The sequence below is a fragment of the Pogoniulus pusillus genome, chromosome 17, assembly GCF_015220805.1.
Source record: "Pogoniulus pusillus isolate bPogPus1 chromosome 17, bPogPus1.pri, whole genome shotgun sequence".
NCBI classification, from domain to species: domain Eukaryota; kingdom Metazoa; phylum Chordata; class Aves; order Piciformes; family Lybiidae; genus Pogoniulus; species Pogoniulus pusillus.
Window position 1 is genome coordinate 14,061,043 of NC_087280.1, and position 27,983 is coordinate 14,089,025.

General features: G+C 48.7%; 1 protein-coding gene across 9 annotated transcripts; it reads right to left on the bottom strand.

Moving 5' to 3' along the window:
* Positions 1-1,067: 1,067 nt before the first annotated feature.
* On the bottom strand, positions 1,068-27,973 carry GOLM2 (golgi membrane protein 2). Of its 9 annotated transcripts, none has more exons than XR_010305392.1 (11): positions 27,284-27,973; positions 18,649-18,703; positions 17,788-17,890; positions 16,892-16,982; positions 15,710-15,857; positions 14,751-14,831; positions 14,308-14,406; positions 12,275-12,448; positions 6,742-6,909; positions 2,297-2,821; positions 1,068-1,432 (listed from the first exon to the last, which is right to left on the bottom strand). XR_010305392.1 is itself a non-coding variant. In XM_064157782.1 (11 exons), the coding sequence occupies exons 1-10, from the start codon at positions 27,608-27,610 to the stop codon at positions 6,181-6,183; spliced, it is 1,398 nt and encodes a 465-aa protein (XP_064013852.1). In that variant the 5' UTR covers positions 27,611-27,973; the 3' UTR covers positions 2,734-2,821; positions 6,165-6,180. The 9 variants fall into 9 exon arrangements, 8 of the variants coding, with proteins under 8 accessions (XP_064013855.1, XP_064013853.1, XP_064013859.1 ...); XM_064157782.1 differs by lacking the exon at positions 1,068-1,432 and adding an exon at positions 6,165-6,335 and having other exon boundaries at positions 2,734-2,821; positions 15,710-15,854; XM_064157781.1 differs by lacking the exon at positions 1,068-1,432 and adding an exon at positions 6,165-6,335 and having other exon boundaries at positions 2,734-2,821.
* Between the last annotated feature and the right edge of the window lie 10 nt (positions 27,974-27,983).

Sequence of the window (27,983 nt, forward strand, 5' to 3'; positions counted from 1 at the left end):
TGATCAGAAGGGGTAGGTCTCTTGTCTTCAGAAGCACCACACTGGTGTGAAGTCAGAGATAACCTTAAATGTTATTTACAGGAAGCTAAAGGTGCTGGAGCCCTGGAGCAGGCTGCCCAGGGAGGCTGTGGAGTCTCCTTCTCTGGAGAGAGTCCAAACCCACCTGGCTCTTGTGATCATGGGCAAGCTGCTGTGGGTGTCCCTACTTTAGCAGAGAGTTGGACTGGATGATCTGCAGAGGTCCCTTCCAACCCCCACCTTGCTGGGATTGTGTGCACAATAAAACGTGATTGTGAATGTCCCCACCACGTTGCTGAGGAGGAAAGGTGACACCAGGCTGAGTCAGAGTACAGTCACAGGATCTACTGGCAGTCGAGCTGGGGGTAAACCTCAGCCCCTGCCCCTCAGCCTCTATTCCTTGCTCCAAAGCAGGTTCATTTCATGGAATCACAAACTGCTTTAGGTTGGAAGGGCCTTAGAGCTCGTCTAGTCCAGCTCCCCTGCAGCAAACTGGGACATCTTCTGTTACTTCTCCGCCATAACCACAGTCACTGAAGTGGGTTCAGGAGCATTTGTGAGGGCACTTACCAAAGGGCAGCTCAGCTGTAGTGTCCTTCACCTCAAGAAGCTTCTCAGGAACTCCATTGTTTGATCCAAAGTCTCACAGGTTTCAAAGGGTGGAAGCAGCAGTTCCAGCATGGCCAAAGCAGCTGTTGCACAGTGTGAGAGGTGACACCATGACTTATTTCACAGCACAATTCTGCCACATTTCTCTTTCCTGTGCAAGCAGCTCAGGATTTGCTGCCTGTGTCCCTGTGCCCGTTCCCACCAAGCACACAGCTTCTGGGGCTGAAGCAGCCTTTCAGATGGGAACATTCAGGGAGCACCACCCCCATGGGTAACAAAACCAAACTGAGAGGCATGTAGCAAGTTTCTCATCTCCATCACTACCCCAGAGCTGGCCTCTATGAAGCAACTGTGGAAGCACTGGAGCTGGAACCCTGACTTCTGCAAAGCCCGAAGTGAATCCAGTTAGGGAAAAGAGAAAAGCCAGCCAGAAGCTCACATACTTCAAACAACTTAATTTATTAGAACCCATAAATGCTGCTTTCATTAGAAGAACCAAGTTAACATCTAATTCAGGGCGAAATTACATTTTAAGACAAAAAAATGGTAATGCTTAAATACAGATTTTACTGCAGATGCTATTCTTAGGCTCCTGGCACAACCCATACTTGTTGTGCAGTGTTAGTGTGGGATCTAATTCTGAGCAAGTTCAGTGTCTTATCTTCTGCTGAAGGTACCATGCAAAGGGCTACTCTTCCCCCATCTGCCTCCTGGAGTACAGAATGAAACAAATGAAAAAAGAAAATCCCCTTGGGATGCATCACCAGAATCTGACTTTTATTGCAGATTGATTGGTATGAGATCCCTGTAGCCACAAAAAAAAAAAAAAAAGAGAAAGAAAAATTAAAATGATTGACCACTGAAATGGATTTAGAAGGTTCAGTGAACTGGCATTGAGCAAACCCAAACTGTTGTCTCAAACCTGAGTACAGAGAGAAGTACAATCACCCATGTCATAGGCCCTATCGTGTCATGTCACAGTAGCCCTTTTGGAGAAGCAGGCTGGGTCAAAAACCATTTCCACCACTGCAGAGGAACAGAATAAAAAACAGAAAGTGCTTAAACACAGGATGCAAAAGGTTCTGACAGACAGACCTTGTGATGGAGGAACTCAGATACCAAAGGTTCTGACTGACAGACCTTGTGATGGAGGAAGTCAAAGAGGTACCAGAGGTTCTGAATGACAAAACCTGATGTAAAAACTCAAACCATGAAACATGGAGAATGTTGAGACCTGTAGCAAAGTACAACAATGTAAACCATCTGGAGTGGCTGTGACACAGGAGGGACAATGCTCTTGAAACAGTGACAGCATGTATGGTGTGTCCACCAAGGGTAGGAGGGGCTGATTCTCCCAGTCAGGTCCCACAAAGCTGTTGTAGGTTTGTCTGGTCCTCACTAACACCTTAAACACCTACAGAGAGATCTAGAAGCTGGGCTCCAATATTTTTGTCACCTGTTCAATGAAGTTATTGTAAGTGACACAACTTCTCAGGACGTACCAAAGGTTCATTCTGTTATCGCTGATTTCCAGCTCTAGCAACAAGATTTGGTCACTGTACGTGAAAATCAGGATGGGACTTGCTTCCCAAGACTGTCCTGGCCTTTATCCAGGGAAAATGAAGGAAGGAGCAATACTTTGAGCACTCACTTTTCATCCTTGGCTCACCTGCAGCCAGAGAGATACAGCCCTGGTTAGAGCAGCAGGGGTGGTGTAGAAAAGGAGTCCTTTGGCTGTCCATCGTTTCCACAGGGTGTTTGTGACATCAGGTACAAACTGTACAAGTTCTGCAGCTTACAAAGTTTTCTGGGTGGCAGAAACGATTCAGCCCCTGTTGCTAGTGCTGGGTTTAACTGGAGAGATCATTACAGAAGGTGCAGTCTGAGTAACTGGCTGGATGTCACCACAGACCCGTGGGTTTCATACCATTTGCGAGAGTACAACTATGTACATCTGTACAGAAAGCCTCCTCCCCTTCCTTACTTCACTGATTTTGGAGTTTCCTCGTCACTTTTCATTGGTAGCTTCCTTCAGAGTAAGAAAAGCTGAAGTAGAAATGGTTCAGCTCTGCAGCACCTCAGGTTCCTCAGCTGAGCTCTCCTCTCAGCCCACTCCCACTTCACAGGACGCCATCGCTGAAGCGTGACTTGCTGTAATCCACCAGGTCATTCTGCAGGTCTCTTTCCTCATCATCTGCAGTGAGAACACTTAGATGGAATCTGATGTGATGCCACTGAGAAAATATTTAAGTACAGTTTCCCAGAGCATGCTGCAAACACCAACGTGTGTGCCCCCCTCCCATTCCCCCAGAACAAGGCTGCTCTGCTCACAGGGATGAAGTCATCAGGAACACAAAGAACACTGTGGGGCCGTCAGGGCAGCACCCCGGGACAGTGTCCTGGGCTTTGTTCCAGCCATTGAGTGATTCAGGAGATGACAGAACTGGTTAAACTGCCTGCTGAAACTGGAGAATCCTCCTAGAAAGGTGTCAAACTCTCTCAGAAGAGCCATCTTCCAAGTCAACCACTCAGGGAGGTCACACTGCCATTTGTTAAGCTGCTCAACAGGTAAGAGTGTGTCAGATTCCACCCAGGCTGGGTACCCACAGGACAATGACCCCTTGCAGGCTGAGGCAATATTGGTTCCCCTTCCTCCTCAGATGGGACAGAGGACATCTTCCCCACAAACCTGGCACATTTCTTCTCAGTGATGGGATTTTGACTAATGCTGGAGCTGACTCTGCTGTCAGCCTCTATACATGTTGGGTATCTACAGAGCTGGCATCAGGAGGGCTACCAAGATGCTAAGAAGCATCTCTATGAGGAGGAAAGGCTGAGAGCCTTGAGGCTGTTAAGCCTGGAAAAGAGCTGCCCGAGAGGGGATCTGCTCAGTGCTCAGCAAGAGCTAAAGGGGTCAAGAGAATGGGGCCAGGCTCTTGTCAGTGGTGTCCAGTGACAGGACAAGGTGTGACCGGCAAAAACTGGAACCCAGAAGGTTCTACCTGCACCTGAAAATTCCTAGTTTGTGACTTCTGCCTTTGGGTTTTGAACCTCACAAAAAATCAACACCACCCTGAGCTTGTGCATCCTCAGAACAGTCATTTACTGCAGCACATCCCCAGAGTCCATCAGGAAAAGGCACCTTCAGTGATGCTTCAGAGTGTGTGTACCAGCTGCAGTTCAGTTCTCTCCTGTATGGGTCCTCACCTTTCTTTCCTCCCTAAGTAAAAGAGTCCCCAGAACCCACTTTGTGTCAATTCCTGAGCTTTTGCTGCATTTCAGAGCTGTGCTCCTTCACCTTCAGGAAGGTAGCTGCTCAAAGCTATGGAAAGCAAGGTTTAGGGTTATTTCCACTAGCTGAGAAACCATCTGAAGCTCTCCAGCACTTCCACAACAGTTACTGATCATTGCTTTATCACAACTCATCAGCCTGCACATGAGGCAGGGACCTGATGGTGACCTGCTCCTGATGGCAAAGAGCTGAGGTTGATCTACACAGCACATGCTTTTGGTCACCAAGAAACTGCTGTAGAGCACACAGCTGTCACTTGATGTTACAATCCTCCACCACCTAGCCACCACAAACAACACTGACTGTAGTAGGAGCCAACAACTCTTGAGTTTCACCGTGCACTTGGAGCAGGTGGGCTGGCAAAGGGACACCAGACTGAAGACTGACATTCCCACCAACCCATTGGCAGGTTCTCCTTAGATGACTCCAGCCCCAGGGCCACACACTTCTGGTGGCAGCAGAAAACCACAGCTCATGAACTGTCTTTGTCTGCAGATGCCACATGCCTGCTCCCAGACATGTGATGTTTTTCCAATGGGTTTTAGACAAAAAAAAACGAGTTTTTTTTTCTCCCTCCCTCCAAACCCCACATCAATTCTGCCTTCTCCTACCCTGCAATCAGAGACTAAAGCAGATACTGCTTTTGGAAGCACGACTTGCCAGGCTCCTTGACTTGCATCACATCAAGTCAACAAGTTCTTAGGAAACAACAGAACAAAGGGCTTGGGAAATGAAGTCTGAGATAGTAACAAACCCTGCTCAGCCCATTCTTCAGGAAGCAGCTTCCAGAAAGGACTCTTTAATTAAAACCATTGTGTCTACACGGATATGCGAAGGGGTGATCAGGGAAGAGATTGTCACCAAGTTCAAATTTAAAGCCACCAGAGCAGTAACCTGAAAGGTACCACAGCTCAAAGGGAAATGGTTTTATAAGGCCACTTCCAGTCAGAGCTCTGAATATTTCACTCATGTCACTGGGAAAGGTTTAGAGCAATCCCGACATCAGCTCTTGCCATCCAAAAGCAACAGCTTCCCTGTGAAGACCACTACAATAAAGTGCTGAGAAGCAAACCATCATGGAGCTTCGGCGTGCAGCAAGGGCTGTGTCTCTGCCCAGCATGGGCAGTCATAGAATCACAGAATGGTTTGGGTTGGAAAGGACTTTAAAGGTTACCCAGTTCCAACCCCCTGTCATGGGCCGGGACACCTTCCACTAGGACCAGGTTGCTCAAGGCCTCATAAAACCTGGCCTTGAACACCTCCAGGGAAAGGGGATCCACAACCTTCCTAGACAACCTAACCTGTTCTAGTCTCACCATCCTCCTTCCTCTTCCTCCTCTTCCCAGCAGGTAAAGTGTAAATGCAAGCCCAAAGTGAACGGTTGAAGTGAGAGATGTAGTCCCAGGTCCATGGCCTTGGTTAGCACCTCACAGCTCCAATGCTGAATGCCAGTTAAGGAACTATGTTGTGAGGAGCCAGGTGTCGCCTTCTGCTAAGAGGAACTAAACTAAAAACCATCAAAAGCCCAACAATTGCTCTGATTTGCAGAGCTCAGACACACAATTGTGCCCAAAAAAAACACGCTCTCCTCCTCACTATGAGGTCACAATCAACAGAAGTAGGTCTGCTTCCACAGCAGCAGCTCTCTACCTCTGCATCCACATTCAGAAGGCAGCTTGTACAAACAAATTACAGCCCAGAAACACTCCATCCTGAGGAACAGACATTGGTGAGCCAGAGTGACTACAATCCACCACTGGTGTGGAGCAGAGGTGTAACACAAGAGGCCACATCTCCTGGAGCAGCAGCAGCCTTTCCACTTAATCAGTGAGTTCATTAATTGCCCAGGATTCTGATCCATTTCCTTTTGCTTGCTTATGAGTTTCAAGCTGCCAGCCCAGCTCCAAACTGCTGACACTGCAGAGTTAGCTGCATACCCCCAGAGATTTGTTGGGTTTTTATCAGTTTTTCCCATTAATTACACCAATTAAATCCACAGTTGGAAAACCAGCAGCTAAAAACTTGCATTAGGTGGAACAAAATCAGGGTGCCTAGTGGAAGGTGTTCTTGCCCATAACAGGGAGGTTGGAACTAGATCATCTTCAAGGTCTCTTCCAACTCAAACCATTCCATGAATTTATGCACTTTAATCAAGGTGGTTTTCCCCCCCCTCTATTTCCCACTTCCTTTACTGGGAACACCATATATAGCTGGAGAAACATTTTCAGTCTGTACACATGCAAACCTTCCCCAAGACATCACTAAACAGCTGGATGAAGGATGGCCGACAAGCAATGAGAGGAGATGGGCTGCCGTGCAGAACAAAGGGTGAACATGCACATCCCGGGGTTAGGCTGGTACAGCATTCCTGAGGCTGGGAGGGTGGTTAGCAAGGAAGAGCAGGAGCCTGTTGAATCTGTGTAGAAGGCATAAAAATCTGATGGCTTAGAATTGCTAAATCCAGCTCTGGGTGCATGCCACACCTCCAGGGAGGGGGGACAAAAGTAGCTGTCAAAAGCAGGGTGCTTCTGTGCTCGGTAATTGCTTTAGTGATGGCAAAAGGAACAGATCTGGGGGTTAGACAAAAACACTGCTGCAGTGGTCTGGATTTGCCTAGCAAAAGCAGGGCTGCAATCGGGTATTGAATCCTCTCCCTGAGAGCTGCTGGAACCTTGCTTTCAAACACAGCAAGAGCAAGCTGCCAAGGATTGCCTAAAGCTTAGTTCTCCTCTGCTAGAGATTTGCCCCAAATGGCAAGGCTTTACACAAATTCAACAGCGTGGGTTTCATCACAGTGGGATGGAGGTAAGGCCCAAGCTCACCTTGGACGTCTTCTTCTCCACCATCACCATCCTCTTCCTCATTGTAAGCCAGCTCAGCCTGTTTGTCTGCCTCGTACTCACCCACGTTCCCATCATCCCCATTATAATCTGCCAGTTTAGAGCCCTGCTGCGGGTCAACAGGGGACTCATTCTCATCAAAGAATCGGCCTGTGAAGTAGGCAAAGGATTAAGTCAGAAGCAGAGAGGAAAGAAAACAGGAAGGTTCTCACCAAAGGCAGGCTGCAGGTTAAGACAGTCTCAGGGTTTGGAGAGCTTCAGCTGGAGGAGGAAAGGGGGAGACGGAAAAGGGCCAGGGGGAGAACCACACAACTTATGTACACCTCTGGATCCTTCAGCATTTGGATCTTGGCCAATCTGATAGTTCTGAGCTTCACTCCTTGGAGCAAGAACAGAGCCAGAGCAAGCATCCACACACAGCCCCGGCTCTACTGACCCACCAACACCAGTGAGTGTTTTCTTGACATGCTAGAGAGCTCACGGTGGCAGGGTCTGTACCTAGGCTGCTTCTGGAAGCTGACAGTGGCAGGGTCTGTACCTAGGCTGCTTCTGGAAGCTGACAGTGGCAGGGTCTGTACCTAGGCTGCTTCTGGAAGCTGACGGTGGCAGGGTCTGTACCTAGGCTGCTTCTGGAAGCTGACGGTGGCAGGGTCTGTACCTAGGCTGCTTCTGGAAGCTGACGGTGGCAGGGTCTGTACCTAGGCTGCTTCTGGAAGCTGACGGTGGCAGGGTCTGTACCTAGGCTGCTTCTGGAAGCTGACGGTGGCAGGGTCTGTACCTAGGCTGCTTCTGGAAGCTGACGGTGGCAGGGTCTGTACCTAGGCTGCTTCTGGAAGCTGACGGTGGCAGGGTCTGTACCTAGGCTGCTTCTGGAAGCTGACGGTGGCAGGGTCTGTACCTAGGCTGCTTCTGGAAGCTGACGGTGGCAGGGTCTGTACCTAGGCTGCTTCTGGAAGCTGACGGTGGCAGGGTCTGTACCTAGGCTGCTTCTGGAAGCTGACGGTGGCAGGGTCTGTACCTAGGCTGCTTCTGGAAGCTGACGGTGGCAGGGTCTGTACCTAGGCTGCTTCTGGAAGCTGACGGTGGCAGGGTCTGTACCTAGGCTGCTTCTGGAAGCTGACGGTGGCAGGGTCTGTACCTAGGCTGCTTCTGGAAGCTGACGGTGGCAGGGTCTGTACCTAGGCTGCTTCTGGAAGCTGACGGTGGCAGGGTCTGTACCTAGGCTGCTTCTGGAAGCTGACGGTGGCAGGGTCTGTACCTAGGCTGCTTCTGGAAGCTGACGGTGGCAGGGTCTGTACCTAGGCTGCTTCTGGAAGCTGACGGTGGCAGGGTCTGTACCTAGGCTGCTTCTGGAAGCTGACGGTGGCAGGGTCTGTACCTAGGCTGCTTCTGGAAGCTGACGGTGGCAGGGTCTGTACCTAGGCTGCTTCTGGAAGCTGACGGTGGCAAGGTCTGTACCTAGGCTGCTTCTGGAAGCTGACGGTGCCAGGGTCTGTACCTAGGCTGCTTCTGGAAGCCGACAGTGGCAGGGTCTGTACCTAGGCTGCTTCTGGAAGCCGACAGTGGCAGGGTTTGTACCTAGGCTGCTTCTGGAAGTCGACAGTGGCAGGGTCTGTACCTAGGCTGCTTCTGGAAGCCGACAGTGGCAGGGTTTGTACCGAGGCTGCTTCTGGAAGCTGACAGTGGCAGGGTTTGTACCTAGGCTGCTTCTGGAAGCTGACAGTGGCAGGGTTTGTACCTAGACTGTTCTGGAGGAGGTATGGCATTTTCCTGCCCCACAGAGAAACACATTGCTGACTTCATCCATGTCTGCAGAGGATGCTCTGTGCTGAAAACCCAGTAAAAAATCTGCCCTGCATCTCCACACTGATCTAACCACCTCATTCACTTGGCTTCACACTCTGTTCTCCTACTGACCTTTAGCAGTTTTCAGAATGTTCTGAACCCAGCATTTTTGTCTTCCAAAGAATTAAAAATAGTTCCAGACACTGAAACAATGCACAGGTAAAACCAGAATTAGCTGGAACTAGGAGATGACAAAGAATGAAGCAAGCACACAATGAGAGATGCAGGTGTAATGTCATTCAGAGATGGTATGTAGTGGGACACAAGGAAAGCTGCTCAGTTCAGGCTGCCTAAAGAGCACAGCACTGAGTCTGCAGAGTCTTGGAGGGATCACGTGCAAGTGAAAATCTTGGATTAAAATGGGATATGGACTGGATAAGGACTGGAAATGGGCTGAGGAAAAACTCTGCCAAGGCAGGTGGTGATCTGCAGTGAAAGCAGTCAACTGGTGGGTAAGGTTCCAACACTGGGGTTACAAAGGAGGTTGAGGTTACAACACACAAGAGGGGAAAATGAAATGGTTAGTGAAAAAGCTCCTAAGTGGCAGCTAAGGAACATCAGAACAGTAACCAGAGCTTGTTCAAGAGTCACATCTAGTGCAGCTCAAATAGACAGAAACAGAAGTTTTTGGTCTTTTCATTAAATAAGCAAGAAAAAGCTGGGATCTGTGTAGAGATCTGAAGTTTGTGTTCTTCATTCTCTCTTCACCTCTGAGGAACCCTTGCTGTTATTTGTGGGTCTAGACACTGCCATAGTACATAAAAAGCAGGTGGAACTCTGCAATTCCTACCTGAAATATCAAACAGGCTGTGAAAAGACAACAGAACCCCCTGAACCTACAGGAAAACCAAACCCTCAGATATGAAGACGTGAATAAGTGAGAGATGAGTACCCCACAGACTGAAGAAGGAAAGATTAAATAACCACAGATCCTAGAAGCACAGCAAGGAGCTGCAGCTGACTCGAGCAGTTCAGGGTACTGGACAGCTCAGAGGAGCTCAGGTCCCAGCACAGCTACAGAAGCAGCTGCTCCTTCACTAAGAGCACTTCACTCTGCTTCAGGAGTTCGGTGTTGCAGCTCAAGCTGCTTCAAACCAAGGCAGGAAAAGCTGAGCTCACAACCCCCTACCTCTAGCATGCATTTCAGGCTGGGCAGGCATGATGGCAGCTCCACTGCAGAGTCAGGAGTACAAAAGCCTGAGGCAGGAGATGACTTCTCACACAAGACCACCAGAACACCACCCATACCAACTGCTTTCTGAAGCATACAGCTAGGAGCTGGGATCTTGATGGCATGGTGGATCTCCAATCACTCCAAACCTGAGTCAGTGACCCTAACACAGGAATTAGTCCTCTCTGCAGGGACTGACTACTTGAGGTACAGTGGAGTAAAATGTCCTGAAGCACAAGAGCTTAGTGACAGCTTCATGAGGATGTTACTGCTGCTAAAATCTGCAGGCAGCATCTTCTGGAATGAATTCTGGACTGACTCAAGGCTGGATGCTTACAAACAGGCCACAGAGTACCTGTTCTTAGGCTAAGGACAACCTGGAGCGGCAGCTTCACTGGAGGTCTGCTGCACTCAGCATTCTCCAAGGTGCCACCTAAGAGCACAGATCCTGACCTTGCTGCAGTTACTCCCAGCTTTCGCCGCTTCTGAAACCAAACTCTCAAAATGTGCCCATCTCTGTACCTGCTTCCAAAGCTGCTTTTTACACTTATTCAACAAAACACAAAAGCATTCAATAAAACACAAAAGCATTCTCTTTTCATAGAATCACAGAGTTGTTTTAGCTGGGGAAGACCTCTGAGGTCCTTGAGTCCAACCATTCTCTAACTCTGCCAAGGCTGGTGCTAACCCTTGTCTCTCAGAACCACATCTCTGTAGTTCTTTTAAACACCTCCAGGGGTAGGGATTGAGCCACTTCCCTGGGCATCCTGTTCCAGTCTTTGAGAACCTCTTCAGGGAAGAATTTTTTTCTAAGGTCCAACCTAAACATCCTCTGGTACAATTTGAGGCCAGTTCCTCTTGTCCTCTTGCTTATTCCTGGGCAGAAGAAACTGACCTCCACTTGGTTCCAACCTCCTTTCAGGGAGTTGCAGGGAGTCAGGTCTTCTCTCAGCTTTCTTTTCTCCAGGCTGAACACCCCCAGGTCCCTCAGCTGCTTCTTACCAGACCTGTTCTTCAGACCCTTTGTTAACTTCACTGCCCTCTGGACCTTCTTCAACCCCATTAATGTCCTTCTTGGAGTGAGTGACTCAAAGGTGAATGCACAATTCGTGGTATGGCCTCCCCAGTGCCCAGTCCAGGGGGACAATCCCTGCCCTGGTCCTGCTGGGCACACTTTTCCTGTGTATGTGACAGAGCTTCTCCCTTCCTGCAATGTGCAGTGTCAGTGATTCCAAACACTTAGAAGCAAAGAGAAAAGACTAACCTGAGTGTCTGACTCTCAGGTACCATTCACAGTCTACAAGAGACATACCATTCACTGCTCCTGCCCACACATCTAGACCCCATCCTTTCCTCCATCACCAGGGAGACAGCCAACCCAGTGCAAGCCCAGAGAGCTCTGTCATTTCAGCTGCAGTCTCTCAGACAAGAGCAGGGGCTTCAAGAGGCTCCTTCAATCAGCTAAAGAGTCTGGCACATTTCAGGACACAGGAGGTGGAAGCAAAGCTTGCACAGGTTGGCTGCAGGCTCATTCTGAACGTACCTACAGCAGAAAGATCCACCATGGACAATGAGGTAATTGAAGCCCTCCCTAAAGATCTGTTTCTTAATATCCCCAACAGCAGAGCAGTGAATTGATGCCTATTTCCTGCCTCTTCAAATTTGGTCTTCTCAAAGCTTTTTTCCCTTCCTTTTAACCCAACTTTTTTTCTTTCCTCTCCAGTGAATTCCTTCCAGCTTTGCACCACATCTCTTTGATGTTTAAATCCAGGGATGGCCTCACAAACACCAGCTAAATCAGATCCCTATCAGGCATCCCTGGTAACACATCCCAGAAGACAAACCTCACTTCCAGCACCTGCTCAGGACCAGTATCCACTGCCGGTCACATCAGCTCTGACTGAGCTGCTCCCTTGCTATTTGTCACTTCCTCTGCACATCTAATTCTTCATCCTTTAGTTACTGGCTACATTCACGTTTATAAACCTCTCCATTGCTGACCCCCTCACACATCATTTGTTAGCCAGCATCCAAACACTAGCGCCACATCTCCACGGCTTTCAAACCCCTCCAGGGATGGGGACTCCACCATTGCCCTGGGCAGCCTGGGCCAGGCCTAAGGGGAAGAAATTATTCCTCATGTCCAACTTAAAACTCCCTGGGGAAACCTTGAGGCCATTGCTTTTTGTCCTTTCATCTCTACCTTGAGAAAAGAGATCCGAGACCCACTTGGCTCCAGACGCCTTTCGGGGAGCTGCAGAGTCTTAAGAGTGTAGTAATTGCCAAAAGCATTTAAATTACTATAAAGGAAATGTTTTGGGGCTTGATTTTTTTGTTTTTAACAACTGAGTATCTCTCTTTAAGATGCATCTACTACCCACAGCATGCCACATTCCTTCTCAGGCTTGCCCTCCAGCAGGCCACCCACTGCAATGGTTCCCGTTGTCCACCACAGACAGAACATAAAGGGATTAAAGGAGATGCCATTGGCCAACTTACTTTGCTTCATCTTCTGCAGGTCACTCACTCTGCTCTTTGGAATTTTTATGTGGTCTGTCTCAATTCTGTGTTCTTTTGGGTTTTCCACATTTTCTTCAAAATTTAAGTGCTGGAGAGAATTAGGAGGGATCTGCTTGGCCACGTCAGCATTTCCGTCAGCGTCACTGTGCAAACCTACAGAGTGAGGAAGCAGCTTTGGTTTTCACATGGTCCCCAAGGAAGGCTAAAAGATAACTCATGCCATGTCAGTACTGAATCAAACCCAAGCTGATTTGCTGTGTCTACTGAAGTGCTTGATGGAGCCCAAAGCAATAACATCACCTTTATATAGTTTGTTACCCTCCTGCCCATTCTGCTTTGCAAATCTGCTAAGCATCATTCCTTGTTTCAAGAGCTACGACCTGAGGAGAAGGTTGCTGTAGGTCACAGGATTTATGCTAAAAATAACAATCAGAGTCACAGGACTACATAACTGAGGAACACAGAGAAACCTGGAACCCTTGAAACTCAGTTCAAACCTTCTCTTCATAAACTCTCCAGCAAGCTTTTCACTTGCCAGCTTTTGTTTTCTCATTCATTAAGGGGAAAACCGAAGGACAACCTCAGAACAACAAAAACAGTCTAATTACTTCAAAGTTTTGACACTTGGAAATAATCAGCTTTGGGGATGTACAGGCTGTGAGCTCAATGGCTCTGGGATTCTAACCTGCTGAGGCATCCACTGCCAGCGGGAGGAAGTTAGGGAACTTTCTGCTGCCTTTTCCCAAAAGAGCCACTAATGGCAGCACAACCTTGGAGTTGCTTGGTCACCTCTCAAATACAAACCCAGCACATCACAGCTCATGGGTGTCAGCAGGGCAGTACTTCACACACTGCTTGCAGTGCAGGTATGACCTAATCAGAGTCAGACAATCTTTCAGGCGGGAAGAGACGTTTCAGACCATCCAAGTCCAACCACTAACCCAGCACTGTCAGATCACCACCAAACCATGTCCCTCAGGACCACATCTCCACAGCTTTGAAACCTCACCAAGAATGGGGACTCCACCACTGCCCTGGACAGCCTGGGCCAGGCCTTGGCAACCCTCAAGAGGAACAAACTGTACCTCATGTCTAATCTAAACCTCGCCTGGGGAAAACTGAGGCCATTTCCTCTTGTCCTGTCCTTTGTTCCTTGGGAGAAGAGACCAAACCCCACCTGACTCCAGCCTCCTTTCAGGGAGTTGTAGAGAGCCAGAAGATCTCCCCTCAGCCTCCTTTTTTCCAGGCTCAACCCCAGTTCCCTCAGCTGCTCCTCACCAGACCTGTTCTCCAGACCCTTCACCAGGTTTGTTGCCCTTCTTTGGATCTGCTCCAGCTCCTCTATGTCCTTCTTGGAGGGGCCCAAAACTGAGCCTAGGATTCAAGCTATGGCTTCGCCAGTGCCCAGTACAGGGGAATGATCCCTGCACAGGCCCTGCTGGCCACGCTGTGGTTGATCCAAGGCAGGATCATGGCATGCTCTCTCTGACATTGACCTGATTCATGAGCTCTACATTAATTGTATTTTCCACAGATTTGGGTCCTTTCGAACTGCAATTCTAACTACTTTCAGTGCAGTTCTCACAAGTCCTCAATTTTCTCTACACCACCCTCCAGTGAGGTGCTGACAGAAACAGGAAGACATTGAGCAGTGATAGCCCTGCTCGTTAATGTCTGAGTACAACTGGCTACAAGGAGAACCACCACCTTCTGACATGTGCTGCAGCCCTGTCTAGTTAGCAGCCCTAAGGAAGAATCCTGACTTCAGTTACCCTCCTCTGTCCATTGGAGAAATCTATTTTCGAAGCTTCTAACTCAAATTTGGTCAAAAGGCTCAGAAATAGGAAGGGAGCCTACAACCAGCACCCTTTGTGCCAGACTGAGAATCTACCTGAGCCTGTATCCTGCAGAAATTGTTGTTTTCCTTTTTGCAACCACTTTAGACTCACAAGAAAGGCTTCATGGTGTTTTTCTATACAATGCTGACCTGTCAACTGCTAATGAGACTTTACCTGGTGCCTGATTTGGACCGTGGGCCTGTTCAGTTGGCAGGTTTATAACAGGCTGATGAGCTTCACTTTTAGGAGCTGAAATAAGTGGCTTCTTCAGAGCTAAAATACATGGGCAAAAGCATTAACATGAAACAGATACTACATTACCAGGTCTTCATCTAACAGTCCTGTAGAACTTTCTTTTCTCCTTGTTCTTTACTTGGTTTTTTAAACCACAGATGAACATATACAAGATTCTGGAGGAAGTAGTTACCAGAAGCATTCAGTATGGGTAATTCAAACTATTAAAGCCCAGGAAAAAAAGGAGATTTTACACCCCACTTGAATTTTACTGCCAGAGGCAGACTTTAAGCTTTCCATTTACTACAAAACATATATCCTATTCCATCAGGTTACCAGCATCAAGAACCCAAATGTGAAACTATTAGGAGTCTTTTCCTGACCAGTGGGAGTATCTTCAGCTTTAGCAGGATCATTATCTTCTATCTCAGGCATGCCAGCATCTCCTCCTGGTTTGATTTTCTCTGCAAGACATGAAAAGGATATTCTGCCTTATTCACCTCATGTTTGAAGAGTGAATTTCCCTCTTGTGGGAGGCTCCAAGACCAGAAGAAAAATACTTTATCCAGAAAACATGTCCCATACTGATAACATAACCACAACACTCCTGATGTGGTACTGTTGAGGTCACTGCTGCTCTGGAGCAGCACTCCCAAAGTCACTGCAGTGTTCAGGAAAGGATGGGAAGCAGGCACACTGCTGCAGGTAGCAGAGTGAGGAAAGTCTGCTGCAAGAAGCTGGCTGGAAGAGACACTGAGCTGATACAACAAGGTGTTGATTCAGCAGCAGAAAGTGGGAACTAAAGGAACCCATCTGCCTTTGGGTGAGGCCTACAGGGAGGAAACACCCACAGCTATTACTCACCAAGAGCCTCCTGTACAGCCCCTGACAAGCAGTGTCTCCACTGTCCCTACTGCCTTATATAGCTACAGACTTCTCAAAGGGGTTTTGGTGCTCTTCACCCCCAGTCACCTTCCCTACGCAGACTCCAGCTCTCCAGCAAGCTGTCCCTTCCCTAGCTCACCTCAAAACCAACCCATAGGGAGTAAAGAAGCCATACCCAGTTCACAACTGGCCACAGGAGGAAGGAGATGCCAAGTGAGCCAATAAAGCAAACACAAAAATACGCAGGGAGCTACTGTCATTAAAGGGCCCCAAAAAGGATGTCAGTCACTGGCCAGCTGTAGTCTCTAACTTGGTACAATCACAGGCTGCTTATCAAGTGATCAGAGCCAAAGAATTCACCATTCCACTGCAGAGAAACACACAATTCTGTGTGTCAGCAAAGGAAATACCACCACTGGCCCATGAGCTATCAGAAATGACCAAAAGAAGGAAGTACCTTTGCCATTCGCGACACGGTCTGAAGGCTGCTCATTCTTCACTGTGTTTTCATCTTCTGCCTCTGGAACAGTCTTAGATACTGCCTGGTCATCATTACTGGGACTGACTTCAGTGTCTTTACTGGACTGAATTTTTTGTGTGGCCTGCTAGAACAAATTCATTAAAAAAAAAAATCAATATTAAGCAGATCCCTGAAAAAAAAAAAATCACAAAGCAAAGATGCTCGAATTCAAGCTTCATTCCTGAATTAGATACACAGCAGAAGTCCCCTGCATGGCAACCTGAATCCTGAGGGCATGGATACTACTGAACAGAAAGTGTAAACCAGCAAGGCCCTGTGACACTGATACCAGTGTGGGCTGCTTTTAAGTAGAAGCCTTAAGCCTCAGGTCAGAAATTCTATTCTAAGACTTTGAGGAAGATCTGACTGAGATCTACTTCAATCTGCCTTTTTATTTGCAATGTTTGTAAACAGAGATGAAGCCAGGAAATGAGAAGCTAAGAAAATGAGGTTATTTCATCTGTCTGTAGGAAAGAGGCCCCTGTTCTACTGGCAGTTTGCACCATGTAATTACACTCCTGGCACTACTCAAATACCACTGTTATTTGCATCACATTAGCACCTCGAAGCCTCAGCAGAGATCAGGTTCCTCTGTTCAGTAACCTATATAAGGCTGCAAGAACAAAGATCCTACCCTGGATCTACAGCTGGAGAGCTGTAAAATAATATCCATTTTACAAAGAAGAAGCTGAAATCCTCAGCAATGATATCACAGGGGAGGTTGCAACAAAAAATGAAGCCTGATCTTCAAAGCTCAATTCACTGCCCAAGCCAGAGAGGCAGTGAACCCATTAGGGCTGTGCAGGGTCATACTTAAAAGTTAGGGGTGAAATCATAGAATCACAGAAGCATTTGGGTCGGAAAAGACCTCCAAGCTCATGGAGTCCAACCATTAACCCAGCACAGCCAGGTCACCACCACCAAACCACATCCCTCAGCACCACATCTCCACAGCTTTGAAACCCCTCCAGGGATGGGGACTCCACCACTGCCCTGGGCAGCCTGGGACAGGCCCCGACAACTCTTCAAGGGAAATAAACTGTCCCTAACATCCAAGGCCTCCACAGATCTGAAATGTTGACTCAAACAATCAGCTCTTCTAATTCAGTTGCTCATTACCTTTTGTTCCCGCACAACTTGGTCCATTAATTTCTTGATGTTTTCTTCATGTTGCAGTCTCATCTCCTTGATCTGCTGCCCACACTGCAGACTTGATTAGAAACACATTGTTAGTCGTATTTCATTTGGTACATCTGCTCTCCCAGACACAAAACAGAGGGGGGAAAAAAATACAAAGTGGCACTAAAAGCCAAAGTTAAATCTCAACTAGAATAGTCTGTCTCAGTTTAGGGCCGTGAGCTACCAGGTCTGGAGGACAGAAAGGATACTTACTCCTTCTAGGGAGTAAGAATGAAGATACTGCACACTGATTGGAAGTTCAAAGGGAGATTCTATTTACAGGTGCATATATATATAAAAGGCAATCAGGTAGAAGGAATATATCCAACAAACCAGGCCAAATCTATCGGACTAAAACCTTCTAGAATCCTCCAAAAAAGCCTTGTGCTGGAATAAGTATGAAGTGGAAAGGGACTGGACATAGCAAGAAAGCAGAACTGGAGAAAAATAGGGACAGAGCAGAAAAACAGTACAATAAACATAATGGTCATAGATGCTCCCTCCTTGGAGGTGTTCAAGGACAGGTTGAATGAGGTCTTGAGCAACCTGGTCTAGTGGAAGGTGTCTCTGCCCATGGCAAGGGGGTTGGAACTGGACTTAAAATTGTCCAACACAGCTCCAATAAATCAAGATCTTTCCTTAGACCACAGCTCACTTTGGGTGGAGGAGCAGAACACCACAAAACAGTAGAAATTCATGATCAAACAACCAGGTAAGTCAAAGTTCACCACCAAGTGAGCACTACTCAAGTCTGAGGACTGGCAGAATGAGGATTAATTTGCCATTTTTAGCAAGCACACCTCACCCCACAGTTCCCAACACTCTTGAAGACACACCTGTCATACTCCAACCTCTTGGTAAGGTAAGTGTTGTTCTTCTTGTACTCATGAAGCTGATCTTCCTGGCGGATGAACTCCTGACGTAGCTCTGCCAGTTGTTCTAGAGGGAAGAGCAGAAAAACATTTATTAGTATCAAGATACAAAGATGAGGAAGAAATACCCCACAGCATGTACAGCTTGCCACACAGGTTCCAAACTTGCTCAGGGTTTATGTTATTTCTTCAAACAGAAAGATTCTTAACCTAACCTAGGGGGAAAAAAAGCCACTTTAGTGACGTGTGCTAATGTCACTGAAGGACAGGACAATTCTGACACTGTGTCAAAGCCCCAGTCCTGGTTTGGGGTTTGCTGCAATCTGAGCTATTCCTGCCTCAGGCAAAGGAAAGCCTACCTGTGAGGCTGTTTATGCTGAAGGAGCTGGGTGCAGGTGGTGGGAAGATGGGGAATATCCAATGTGTGCCTGAAGGGGATGTGACTGCAGACCCAGGCAGAAACACCAAGTGTGTGGTCTGCTGGCATGTTCACTGCTCCAGGTCTCTCTGAAGCCCATGTATGGAGCAGCCTCAGAAGGTGTTTTCTGGACCTTCTCTAACCCAGCACTGCTGCTCCAGGCTACGCTAAGCTGTGTAGTTGGTCATGAAAGTGACTCTAATCTCTTGGAAGTGAGCAGTGCCAGAGCAGATGTTCCTCCTGCAGACAAGAGCCAACCCCACGCTGATCCAGACCATACATAACACAGCAAAATGTCACACCCTGAGCTGATCTTTCATTTCAGGTGTGTTCTGCAGGACCTGGCAGTTAAAAACCACTCAAGCTTTCACAGCCTGCCCCATCCCCACTGGCCATAACCCCCTTACCCTTCAGACGATGGATGTCTGCCATTTGATAGGAGATGTTGTTCTGCAGCTTCACCTGAGAGGAAGGAATGGTTAGACTGAAATGCAGACAGCAGGGAACAGAAGGGTTGGAGCACAGGACTCAGGTGTTTGTCTGCCTCGTAAATCACAGATTTCATTGGGTTGGAAGGGACCCTCAAAGGGTATCTTGCCCAACCCCTTGAAGTCAGCAGGGACATCTTCAACTACATCAGGCTGCTCAGGGTCAAATTGTGTTTCATCTTGAATGTCTCCAAGGATGGAATCTCTACTGCATCTCTGGGCAACCTGTTCCAGTGTCTCACCATCCTCATTGCAAAAAACTTCCTCCTTATGTCCACCCTAAGCCTCCCCTGCTCCAGTTTCAAACCATTGCCCCTCATCCTATCCCCACAGGCCCTTCTGAACAGTCCCTCCCCAGCCTTCCAGCAGGTCCCTTTCAGATATTCAAATACAGCTCTAAGGTTCCCTGGAACTCCAGGCTGAACAGCCCAGCCCTAACTCTCCCAACCTGTCCCACAGGAAAGGTGCTGCAGTCCTCCGATTATCTTCACAACTTACTCTAGACCCACTCAAGCTCTCCCTGTCCCTCTTGTCTTGATGGCCTGAGAGCTGACACATCACTGCAGGTGAGGGCTCAGCAGAGCAGAGGGGCAGAATCACCTCTCTCATCTGCTGGCTACTGCTTTGGATGCAGCCCAGGCTGCCATTGGCCCTCTGGGCTGCAAGTGCCCATGGCTGGCTCATCTCCAGCTTCTCACCCACCACCCCCCCCAAATCTTTTTCTGCAGGGCTGCTCTCAATCTCAGCATTCCCCAGCCTGGATTGATATTGAGGAATGTCCTGATCCAGGTGCAGGATACAAAAGACGTTGAAGATGGAGCACAGAATGTTCTGCCTAAACAAAAGGAAAAAAGTTATTCACTGTGAGGCTGACACAGGCCTGGAGCAGGCTGCGGCGTCTCCTTCTCTGGAGTCATTCAAAACCCATCTGGATGTGTTTCTGTGTGACCTACTCTAGGTGATCCTGCTCTGGCAGGAGGGGCTGGACTCTATCTTGTGAGGTCACTTACAACCCCTAACATTCTGTGATTCCGTGTGAAGGGATCAGCAGAATGAGGTCTCCAACCTTCTTGTAAACACACCTTAGTTATCTGTGAGTGATCTCACCAACCTAAACACTGGATTTAGGCTTGGGTAAGAAGGACCTAGAGCTATTTTCAGAACATCTATCAAAAAGTAGCTTGTCAGGACTAAAATAAACACCCTGCAGGAAGAGATGGTGAATTGCCAGTGTCAAAACCTAAGTGTGTAAAAATAAACGAGCAGCACCACTAGCAAAACCCATTTTTACCTAATGTGTATTTAAAGTAAATGTTTTATGCAATGCTGCCTAAAATTCCTAACACATTTTATTTTTAACAGAGACTCTGACACCAGCAGACTCCCACAGCAGCTCTTAATTTGCTATTTTTAGTAAAGGGGGAAAAAGAAATAGCAGTTAAAATAAATAAGAGATGTGTGTGCACAGAGTCAGTGCTTGGTCTTGTTCTTACATGAAGAGAGGTGTAAAACCAAAAATGAGCAGGAAGAGGCATGTGGAGATCATCCTTTTGACAAGGGCTTGCAGTGATAGGATGAGGGGTAGTAGCTTTGAGCTGGGAGAGAAGAGATTTAGAACGGAGAGTAGGAAGAAATTCTTTGCCATGAGAGCAATGAGACACTGGAACAGGCTGCCCAGGTTGGTTCTGGATGCCCCCCTATCTCCCTGGAGGTGTTGAAGGTCAGGGTGGAGGAGGCTTTGAACAGACTGGTCTAGTGGAAGGTGTCCCTGCCTATCTTTAAGGTCCCTTCCAACCCAAACCATTCCAGGATTCTATGATCCCGAGAAATGGTTGTGGTTTTTTGCTTTTCACCCTCATCAGGCACTGCTGCTACTGGAAATACCTTCTGGTACTTTCATAATCAATACAAACAATCACTCTAGAAGGGTGGTGAGAAAAGGGTTCTCACCTTGGAGTGACAAGGTCAGAGCTACCTCCCAAAGTGAAGTACAGACACCTCCTCTGTCACAGGACTTACACAGAGGCTACTCCAGCTTGCAGCTCTACTCTGTAGCTCAGTGTCTGAGGCAGCCACCCATGTTTCCTGTCACAACAAACCAAACCCACACATGCCCTCACTCCCAGACTTCCTCAACCCACCTCCACCTTCCCTTTCAGTGAATTATTTACATCTTTAGTAACCTTCCTGGCTGTTAAGAGCCAGAGAAGGGTGAGGGTTGGAAGGGACCTCCAGAGATCATGGAGTCCAACTCCTTGCTGCCAGAGCAGGATCATCTAGGGCAAGTTACACAGGATAACATCCAGTTGAGATGGGGCTTTCAGCAACCTGGGTTAGTGGAAGGTGTCCCCACTCATGGCAGGGGGATAGGAACTGGATGATCTTTAAGGTCCCTTCTAACCCAAACCATTCTGTGAATGTGTGACACTCGGACAGGAGAGCACATAAACAGGATTTGTTGAGCATTAATGAAGCATCCTCCCTTAGTTTGCAAAGCCATCTGCAGTAATGACCAATTTTTCCCTGTCTTCCAGTCCAGCACTGTCCTCTCCCAGAATCCAACACATCTCCAAATGAAGAGATGCTGGCAGGCAGAGAGTTTGGTTTTCCAACCTTCATCTATCAGAATTCATCCCACAAAACCCTCCCCACTGTTAGGCTTCTGCTCTGCAACCCCTGGGCTTGCAGTGGGCTGGAGGAGCTCTCTGAGCTGTGTCCTCCTTGAGTCTAGACCTATTTGTACTACTTCTGTTTCTCCTTCCAAAGCTGCTGTCTGTTGGTGGGAGCTGCACAGAGATAGCATTGGCTTTATCACACAATCTCTCATTTTGGGGATGCTGACTTCCAGGGAGAAGTGACAGAATTTACATGCCCAAGAGCTCAGCTGACAGCTCAGCTGTCCCTCATCTGAAGGAGAGAAAGGGAAGGAGCTCTTTTATGATTCATGGGATATGTTCCACCTACACATGCAAAAATCACACTCCACAAACCATGGCCCAAGTCCAGTTCTCTGAGCTGTGTCCTCCTTGAGTCCAGACCTATTTGTTCTGCTCCTGTTTCTCCTTCCAAAGCAGTTGGGATGTAAAAGAGAAATTCTCTGTAGCCCAATGAGCTCTGCAGAGGGAACACACATCCCAAACCCAGTGCGTACTGAAGCTACCTCCACACCAGGCAACCTTCCAGTGCTGGATTGGAACAGTCTGTGGGGAACAATGTGACAAACAGGCTGGAGCTTATCTGTGTGCAGCAGGGCAGGGACTGCTTCCTGATGAAATGGTGGTAAATGGTGAACACCCACCCCTATCTCCCTATAAGCTGTTGCTTTATCTTACAAGAGCACCCTCTGAAGTGCCTGACACAGCATAAGCAGGTGGCCCTGCTCCCCTGGGCAGCTTCACCAGCCTGGGCACTCCCAACCACGGCTGGGGCATGTGCTGGAGCAGCACGGGGAAGCTCTTGAGAAGTCTGTTTGCACAAGATCACGCCACAGTTCTGAGATCCTTCTAGGCCTATCAGCTGTCGTTGTCAGAACAGGACCTGGGAGTGCTGGTGGGCAGCTGCCAAAGGTGAGCCAGTGTGTGCCCAGGTGCCTAAGAAGGCCACCAGCATCCTGGCTTGGATCCGTAATGGATCCAGCAGGACCATGACGGGAATTGTCCCCTTGTACTGGGCACTGGTGAGGCCACACCTTGAATCCTGGGTTCATTTGGGAGCCCTTACTTCAAGAAGGACATTGAGAAGCTGGAGCAGGTCCAGAGAAGGGCAACAAAGTTGTTGAAGCATCTGGAGAACAGGGCTGGTGAGGAGCAGCTGAGAGAAGTGGGGTTGTTGAGCCTGGTGAAAAAGAGGCTGAAAGGAGACCTTCTGGCTCTCTACAGCTCCCTGAAAGGAGGCTGGAGCCAGGTGGGGTTGGTCTCTTCTCCCAAGGAACAAGCGACAGGACAAGAGGAAATGGCCTCAAATTTCCTCAGGTGAGGTTTAGGTTGGATATGAGGAACAATTTCTTCCTGGAAAGGGTTGTCAGGGTCCAGCCTGGCCTGTCCAGGGTAATGACAGCGTCCCCATCCCTGGAAGGGTTTCAAAGCCATGAAGAGGTGGTGCTGAAGGGCATGGTTTGGTGGTGACCTGGTAGTGCTGAGGGAATGGTTGGAGTCCATGAGCTTACAAATAGTTTCCATCCCAAACAATTGTGTGATCTAGAATGCTACGATCATCACACAATCAGTACAGCACTGGAGGTGACAACTGTGACAGAAGGCACGACTGAAAGTTACATCACTGCTGTAACTGCAACCTGAGGAGCTCTCAGGGAGTTCTGGCAAAAGGAACACCCCCAGCTGCTGCCCAGGATGTTTCACTCAACAGCTTCATCCTGTGGAACACCAGCCAAGGGGCAAGGCTGCATTACCCACCTGGCACTGTCAGTGACAGCTCTGGAAGCAGAAAGCCAGCCCCTGAGAGTTGCAATCAAACGGAGCTAGGACCATCCGGACAGCTGCCATCTGGAAGCTCTCCACCACCAATTCCTGCCACTCAGTCACTTGATTGAGCTTACTGCAAAGGGATGTGTAGAGCTGTGAGAAAGTTTCCTCAGGGTACGAAATCCTCAGGGAACTTGTGCTAAACAAACACCAGGGCAACCACCATCCCTTTGTCTCCCAAGACAAGCTCCAAGAGAGGACTCTCTGGTTTGCTCTGAGCTCCTCAGAGGGTGACAGGAGATTTCTCAAGAACTTGGGATTTTTTTCTTGTCTTTTGGGTTGTTGTTTTTTTTAAACCCAAGGTCACACTACTACATTTGCTCCTAACAGCAGACAATGTTCTGGTGCAGTGTGACTGGCTCATTACACACACAGGGGAGGGAGGAGAGAGATGGTTTGGGTTTGCCTACAGACTCCACTGAGCCAGGAGGAAGCTGCCTGCAGAAACTCCAATTGCCTCAGCAGTGGGAAGTGCACATTTGATCTGCGTGTCCATGAGGCAAAGAATCTCTTGGAAGGACAAAGAAGCATAAAGCAGAGCTGACCTGTGGTAAAAAACAGAGCCTGCTGTGATCACTTGATACCCTGGAAGTAACAGTGGTGGTGGCTTGTTATGGCTCCTGCACTTTACAGATGGACTAAGATTCACAGAATGGTTAGACTTGGAAGGGACCTTAAAGATCATCTAGTTCCAACTCCCTGCCATGGATACCTCCTTCTAGACCAGGCTGATCAAGATCACCAGTCTAAATCCCCACTCCTCAAGTTTCATAGGGTAAAATCTCAAGATCATGAGTAAAAAAACAGTTTGCTCAAAGAACTTCTGTGGGGAAGGACCTCCTACAAGGGCTTGCAGTGATAGGACGAGGGGCAATGGCTTTGGGCAGGAAGAGGGGAGATTTACACTGGAGATTAGGAAGAAATTCTTTACAGTGAGGGTGGTGAGACACTGGAACAGGTTGCCCAGGGAGCATGTGGATGCCCCCTTCCTGGAGATGTTTAAGACCAGGCTGGACGAGGCCTTGAGGAACCTGGGTCTAGTGGAAGGTGTCCCTGCCCATGGCAGGGGGTTTGGAACTCGACGACCTTTAAAGCCCCTTCCAGCCCAAACTCTTCTATAATTCTGTGCCCAATGCTGTTCTGAGAGAAAAAAAACCAACCATAATTCAAGCCTGGTCTGCTGTTCTGAGAGAAAAAAAAGACAACCACAATGCAAGCCTGGTCTTGGTCACTTTATGCCTACTGTTCACTTTTTTTTTGGTGACAGAGCTCTATTCTCTAAAGCAGAGCTTTATTCTTGACTCTCTTAAGTAGAGTCATTTAAAGAGTTTTTAAGTGAAAAAAAGGCCAACAAACAGGATTGTTGCCACTGAGAAGATGACTACAGCTTATGTGGGAGGGAAAGAAAAAGGGTCAGTGAGTGGTTATTGATAACACACAGTGCTATTCTTGCCTAAGGCACACCGAACATCTTGGGCACAAGAGGACAGGATATTCCAAAGCTAACGGCTGACCTTAAATGACAGTTTCTGGAACACAGAACAGAGATGCAGGGCACAGACTGCAGCACTCATGTGGCTAGCAATAAAATTCACTTCTAAGATTTCCTAGCCCAGTTTCTCCTCTCTGCCCTAAGAGACACCAGACTCCGAGCATCCAAACCAGCCAGAGTTCTGGAGACCACCACAGTCAGCAGGCAAGAGCAGCTCAGCAGCACCTCAGCTTGTGCACCAAAGCCAGTAACCCTTATAGACATCCTGACATAGGACTTGAGTTTTCTCTCCTGGTGTCCTGCAGTAAAATGCCACAGATTTCCAAAGTAATGCAGATTTCTTTTATCTAAAGCAAGCCCAACAACTTTTTTGACTACCATCCGTGGAGCTTTACACCTGGCAGTTAGAATAACTCATGAAACAAGCTCCCTGCCCTAAGAACACAGACTAACCAGGAACACAGCCCCAACTCGTCCTACACACAGAAAAGCCAAACTTCACATTTATGCTTATATTACTTCCCCTGAATACCCCCAGGCACCTCCACTGCAGCTTGGTGGCACCTTCAATGTACTTACACACCTTCAGCAGTCATTTGCCATCCTGGATAGAAACTCCTGTTATTTTAATATCCCAAACAGCATGGGAAAGGCAATTCCAACTCAGTGCCATGACTGCCCATGGGTTTTCAGAGTAACATCATCTTTGGCTGCTTGTTTTTAATCAAAAAGCACACTGACAGCTAAACCTATTTGCCCTCTATTTGCCTGTAAAAGTTCAGTTAAAAGACAATCAACCAACACCGAAAGGGCCAAGAGTTTAGCAAAGCACCAATTTTCTGTCTTTTACAAAGAGAAGCATCTTTGTTAAAATCTCAACTGCTTCAATTTGAGCTCAGTTTCTCTCATTCAGCCTTAACTATTCTGTCTTCTGTATAGAGCACTTGTAAATTAAAGTCGATTTTGCAGCACCACAATATTCTGTGACTAATACTTCCAATCCGTGGTCTCGGCTGCGTTTACCTCCCGTGGAGAGCATGAGTATCCACAATTAAATCTCTCCTCAGGCTTTTTATTCCAGTCTCAGGAAGAAACCTAAGAAATCTCAGAATTCTCATTTAAGAGGGAAAAAAACACAAGAAAGTTTGTTGAACACACAAATGGATTTGTTTTAATGGTTCGGTAGGGAAAGAAAACAGAATACAAACTAAACCGATCTGAAGGAGCCTGTAATGAGAGGTTCACTGAATGATTTGGGTTGGAAGAGACCTTGAAGATCATCTAGTTCTAAACCCTCCTTGACATTTCAGACTTTCCTGTGACAATTAAATGTTGGGTTTTTTTTTCCTTGCACTGCTCATCAAATGTGTGACATGAAAGGGCTAGAGAAAACAAACTCGGGCAGTAATAACCCTGAGAGGGTGAGATTTCCATAAATCCTACTGTGCCAAACAGCATTCAATTAGCAGAATTAGGAACTGCATGCAAATAAAGTGCACACCACCATGCCTGGCTGAGAACTGGTCTGCTCAACTCCTCCGTCGAGAGCTGCCTGGGAGGGTTGCGAGAGCGGAACAAAGCTGAGGCATTCACTCATTCCCCCTCCACAACAAAAGAAATCCCCAGGCCATCTCCACATAAAAGGGCAAGCTGAATTTTCTATTAGCTTGTCCCTTAGCAGCTAATGAAAATGACACCTTCTGTCAGCTGCAAGAACTTTGGCTTCCCAAGTACACGCTGGCTGCATGAGAAGCAGAGCCTGATGTGCCAGGCATTCTGAGAGAGACAGGGAAAACAAGCTCGGGGTGCTACACCTCAGCCTTTTCTACCTGGCTCATTGTCCTTCAGGCCAAGCAAATTCTAGTTTGAAGGCTTCGTGGAGCTTTTGGATTGGTTACAAAAGATCACACATCTGAAGAGAAAGGCTAATTAAAGCAAAATCAAATTAAATGAAAAATAGCCGTCTGGCAAACAGCGAGCTGTGAGCGTCTGCACCGCTGGCACACACCGCCTGGGCTGGATGCTCAGCGCTTCTCCGGGGTGCCCTGAGAAATGCCAGCGCGCTGCGAACAGAACCACAGACTCACGGAGGCTGGAAGAGACCTCTCAGATCATGGAGTCTGACTGCTTCCCCAGGAGTGCCAGGTCACCACCAGATCTCCACGGCTTTGAAACCTCCCTAGCGATGCAGACTCCACCACTGCCCTGGGCAGTCTGGCTAACCACTATTTCAGCGAAGGATTCTTCCCCAATATCTAACCTAAACCTCCCCTGGTACAACTTGAGCCCTTTTCCTCCCACCCTGCCGCTCTTTCCCTGGCGGGTAGAGACCGACTCCCACCTGCCTCAAATCTCCTTTCAAGGAGTTGTGGAAAACCAACGATGTCCCAACTGGAACCAAACCAAACGCACCAGGCACTAGAAACCTGTGCCTCCGGCGGCTTACTGCATCCTTGGGCTCCAGGCGCTGCAGAGGCAGCGGACACCACCAGGCAAGAGCAAACGGTGCCCCACCCAGGCAGAGCCACCCTGCGGGGTCCCGGGGCACCCTCCCGCTGCCCCGAAGCAGCCTCTGCTTTACCTTGTTGTCCTCGCACTTCTTCACCTGGCCGTCCTTGGCCTGCAGCTGGCTGCTGAGGTGGCTATAGTCGGCCTCCTTCTGCTCCAGCTGCTTCTTGTGGGAGTCGACCTTGCCCATCAGGTCGGAGTTCCTCTTCTCCAGGCGCCCACGGGCCACCTCGGTGCGCTTGGCCTGGCTCTGCAGCTCCGCCACCTCCTCCTGCAGCAGGGCCTGGCGGGACGAGGCGTTCCAGCAGTTGAAGGCGAGGATGGCGATCACCACCAGCAGCGCCACGAAGACAAGGGAAGGCAGACGGCCGCCCCTCCGGTTGGCCCCGAAGCCCACCATGGGGGAGGCCGCCGGGCGGGGGCTTCACCCGCTCACCGCCTCCGCCCGCACCTGAGAGAGGAAAAGCAGGGGCTTGAGGCGGGGGGGAGTAGTGAGGCTGCTCAAGGGGCCGGGTGGCGGCCGGCAGCGCTGCCCCAGGGGGCCGGCAGCATCCCCGGCGGCGGAGAGCGCCGAAGGACCGCAGGGGAGAGAAGAGGAACCGAGAAGTGAGCGAGCTGCCCGCAGCAGCCGAAGGGAAAAGGGAGATTAGCGAGGCAGCCTCGGCGGGGGCAGGGCCGTGGCCGCGCTGCCGTGGCCGCTCCCGCCCCGCGGGGAGGGACAGGCCCCAACGCTGCGCTGGCGCCGCCACCGCGGCGCTGCCCCGCCCCCCCGC

Coding starts and splice junctions, on each gene's coding strand:
- GOLM2 (XM_064157781.1), bottom strand. CDS start 27,610: ATGGTGGGCTTCGGGGCCAACCGGAGGGGCGGCCGTCTGCCTTCCCTT. Junction 17,891..18,648: donor AGACATCCATCGTCTGAAGG/GTAAGGGGGTTA, acceptor TCTTCCCTCTAG/AACAACTGGCAGAGCTACGT. Junction 16,983..17,787: donor AAGAGGTTGGAGTATGACAG/GTGTGTCTTCAA, acceptor TTTCTAATCAAG/TCTGCAGTGTGGGCAGCAGA.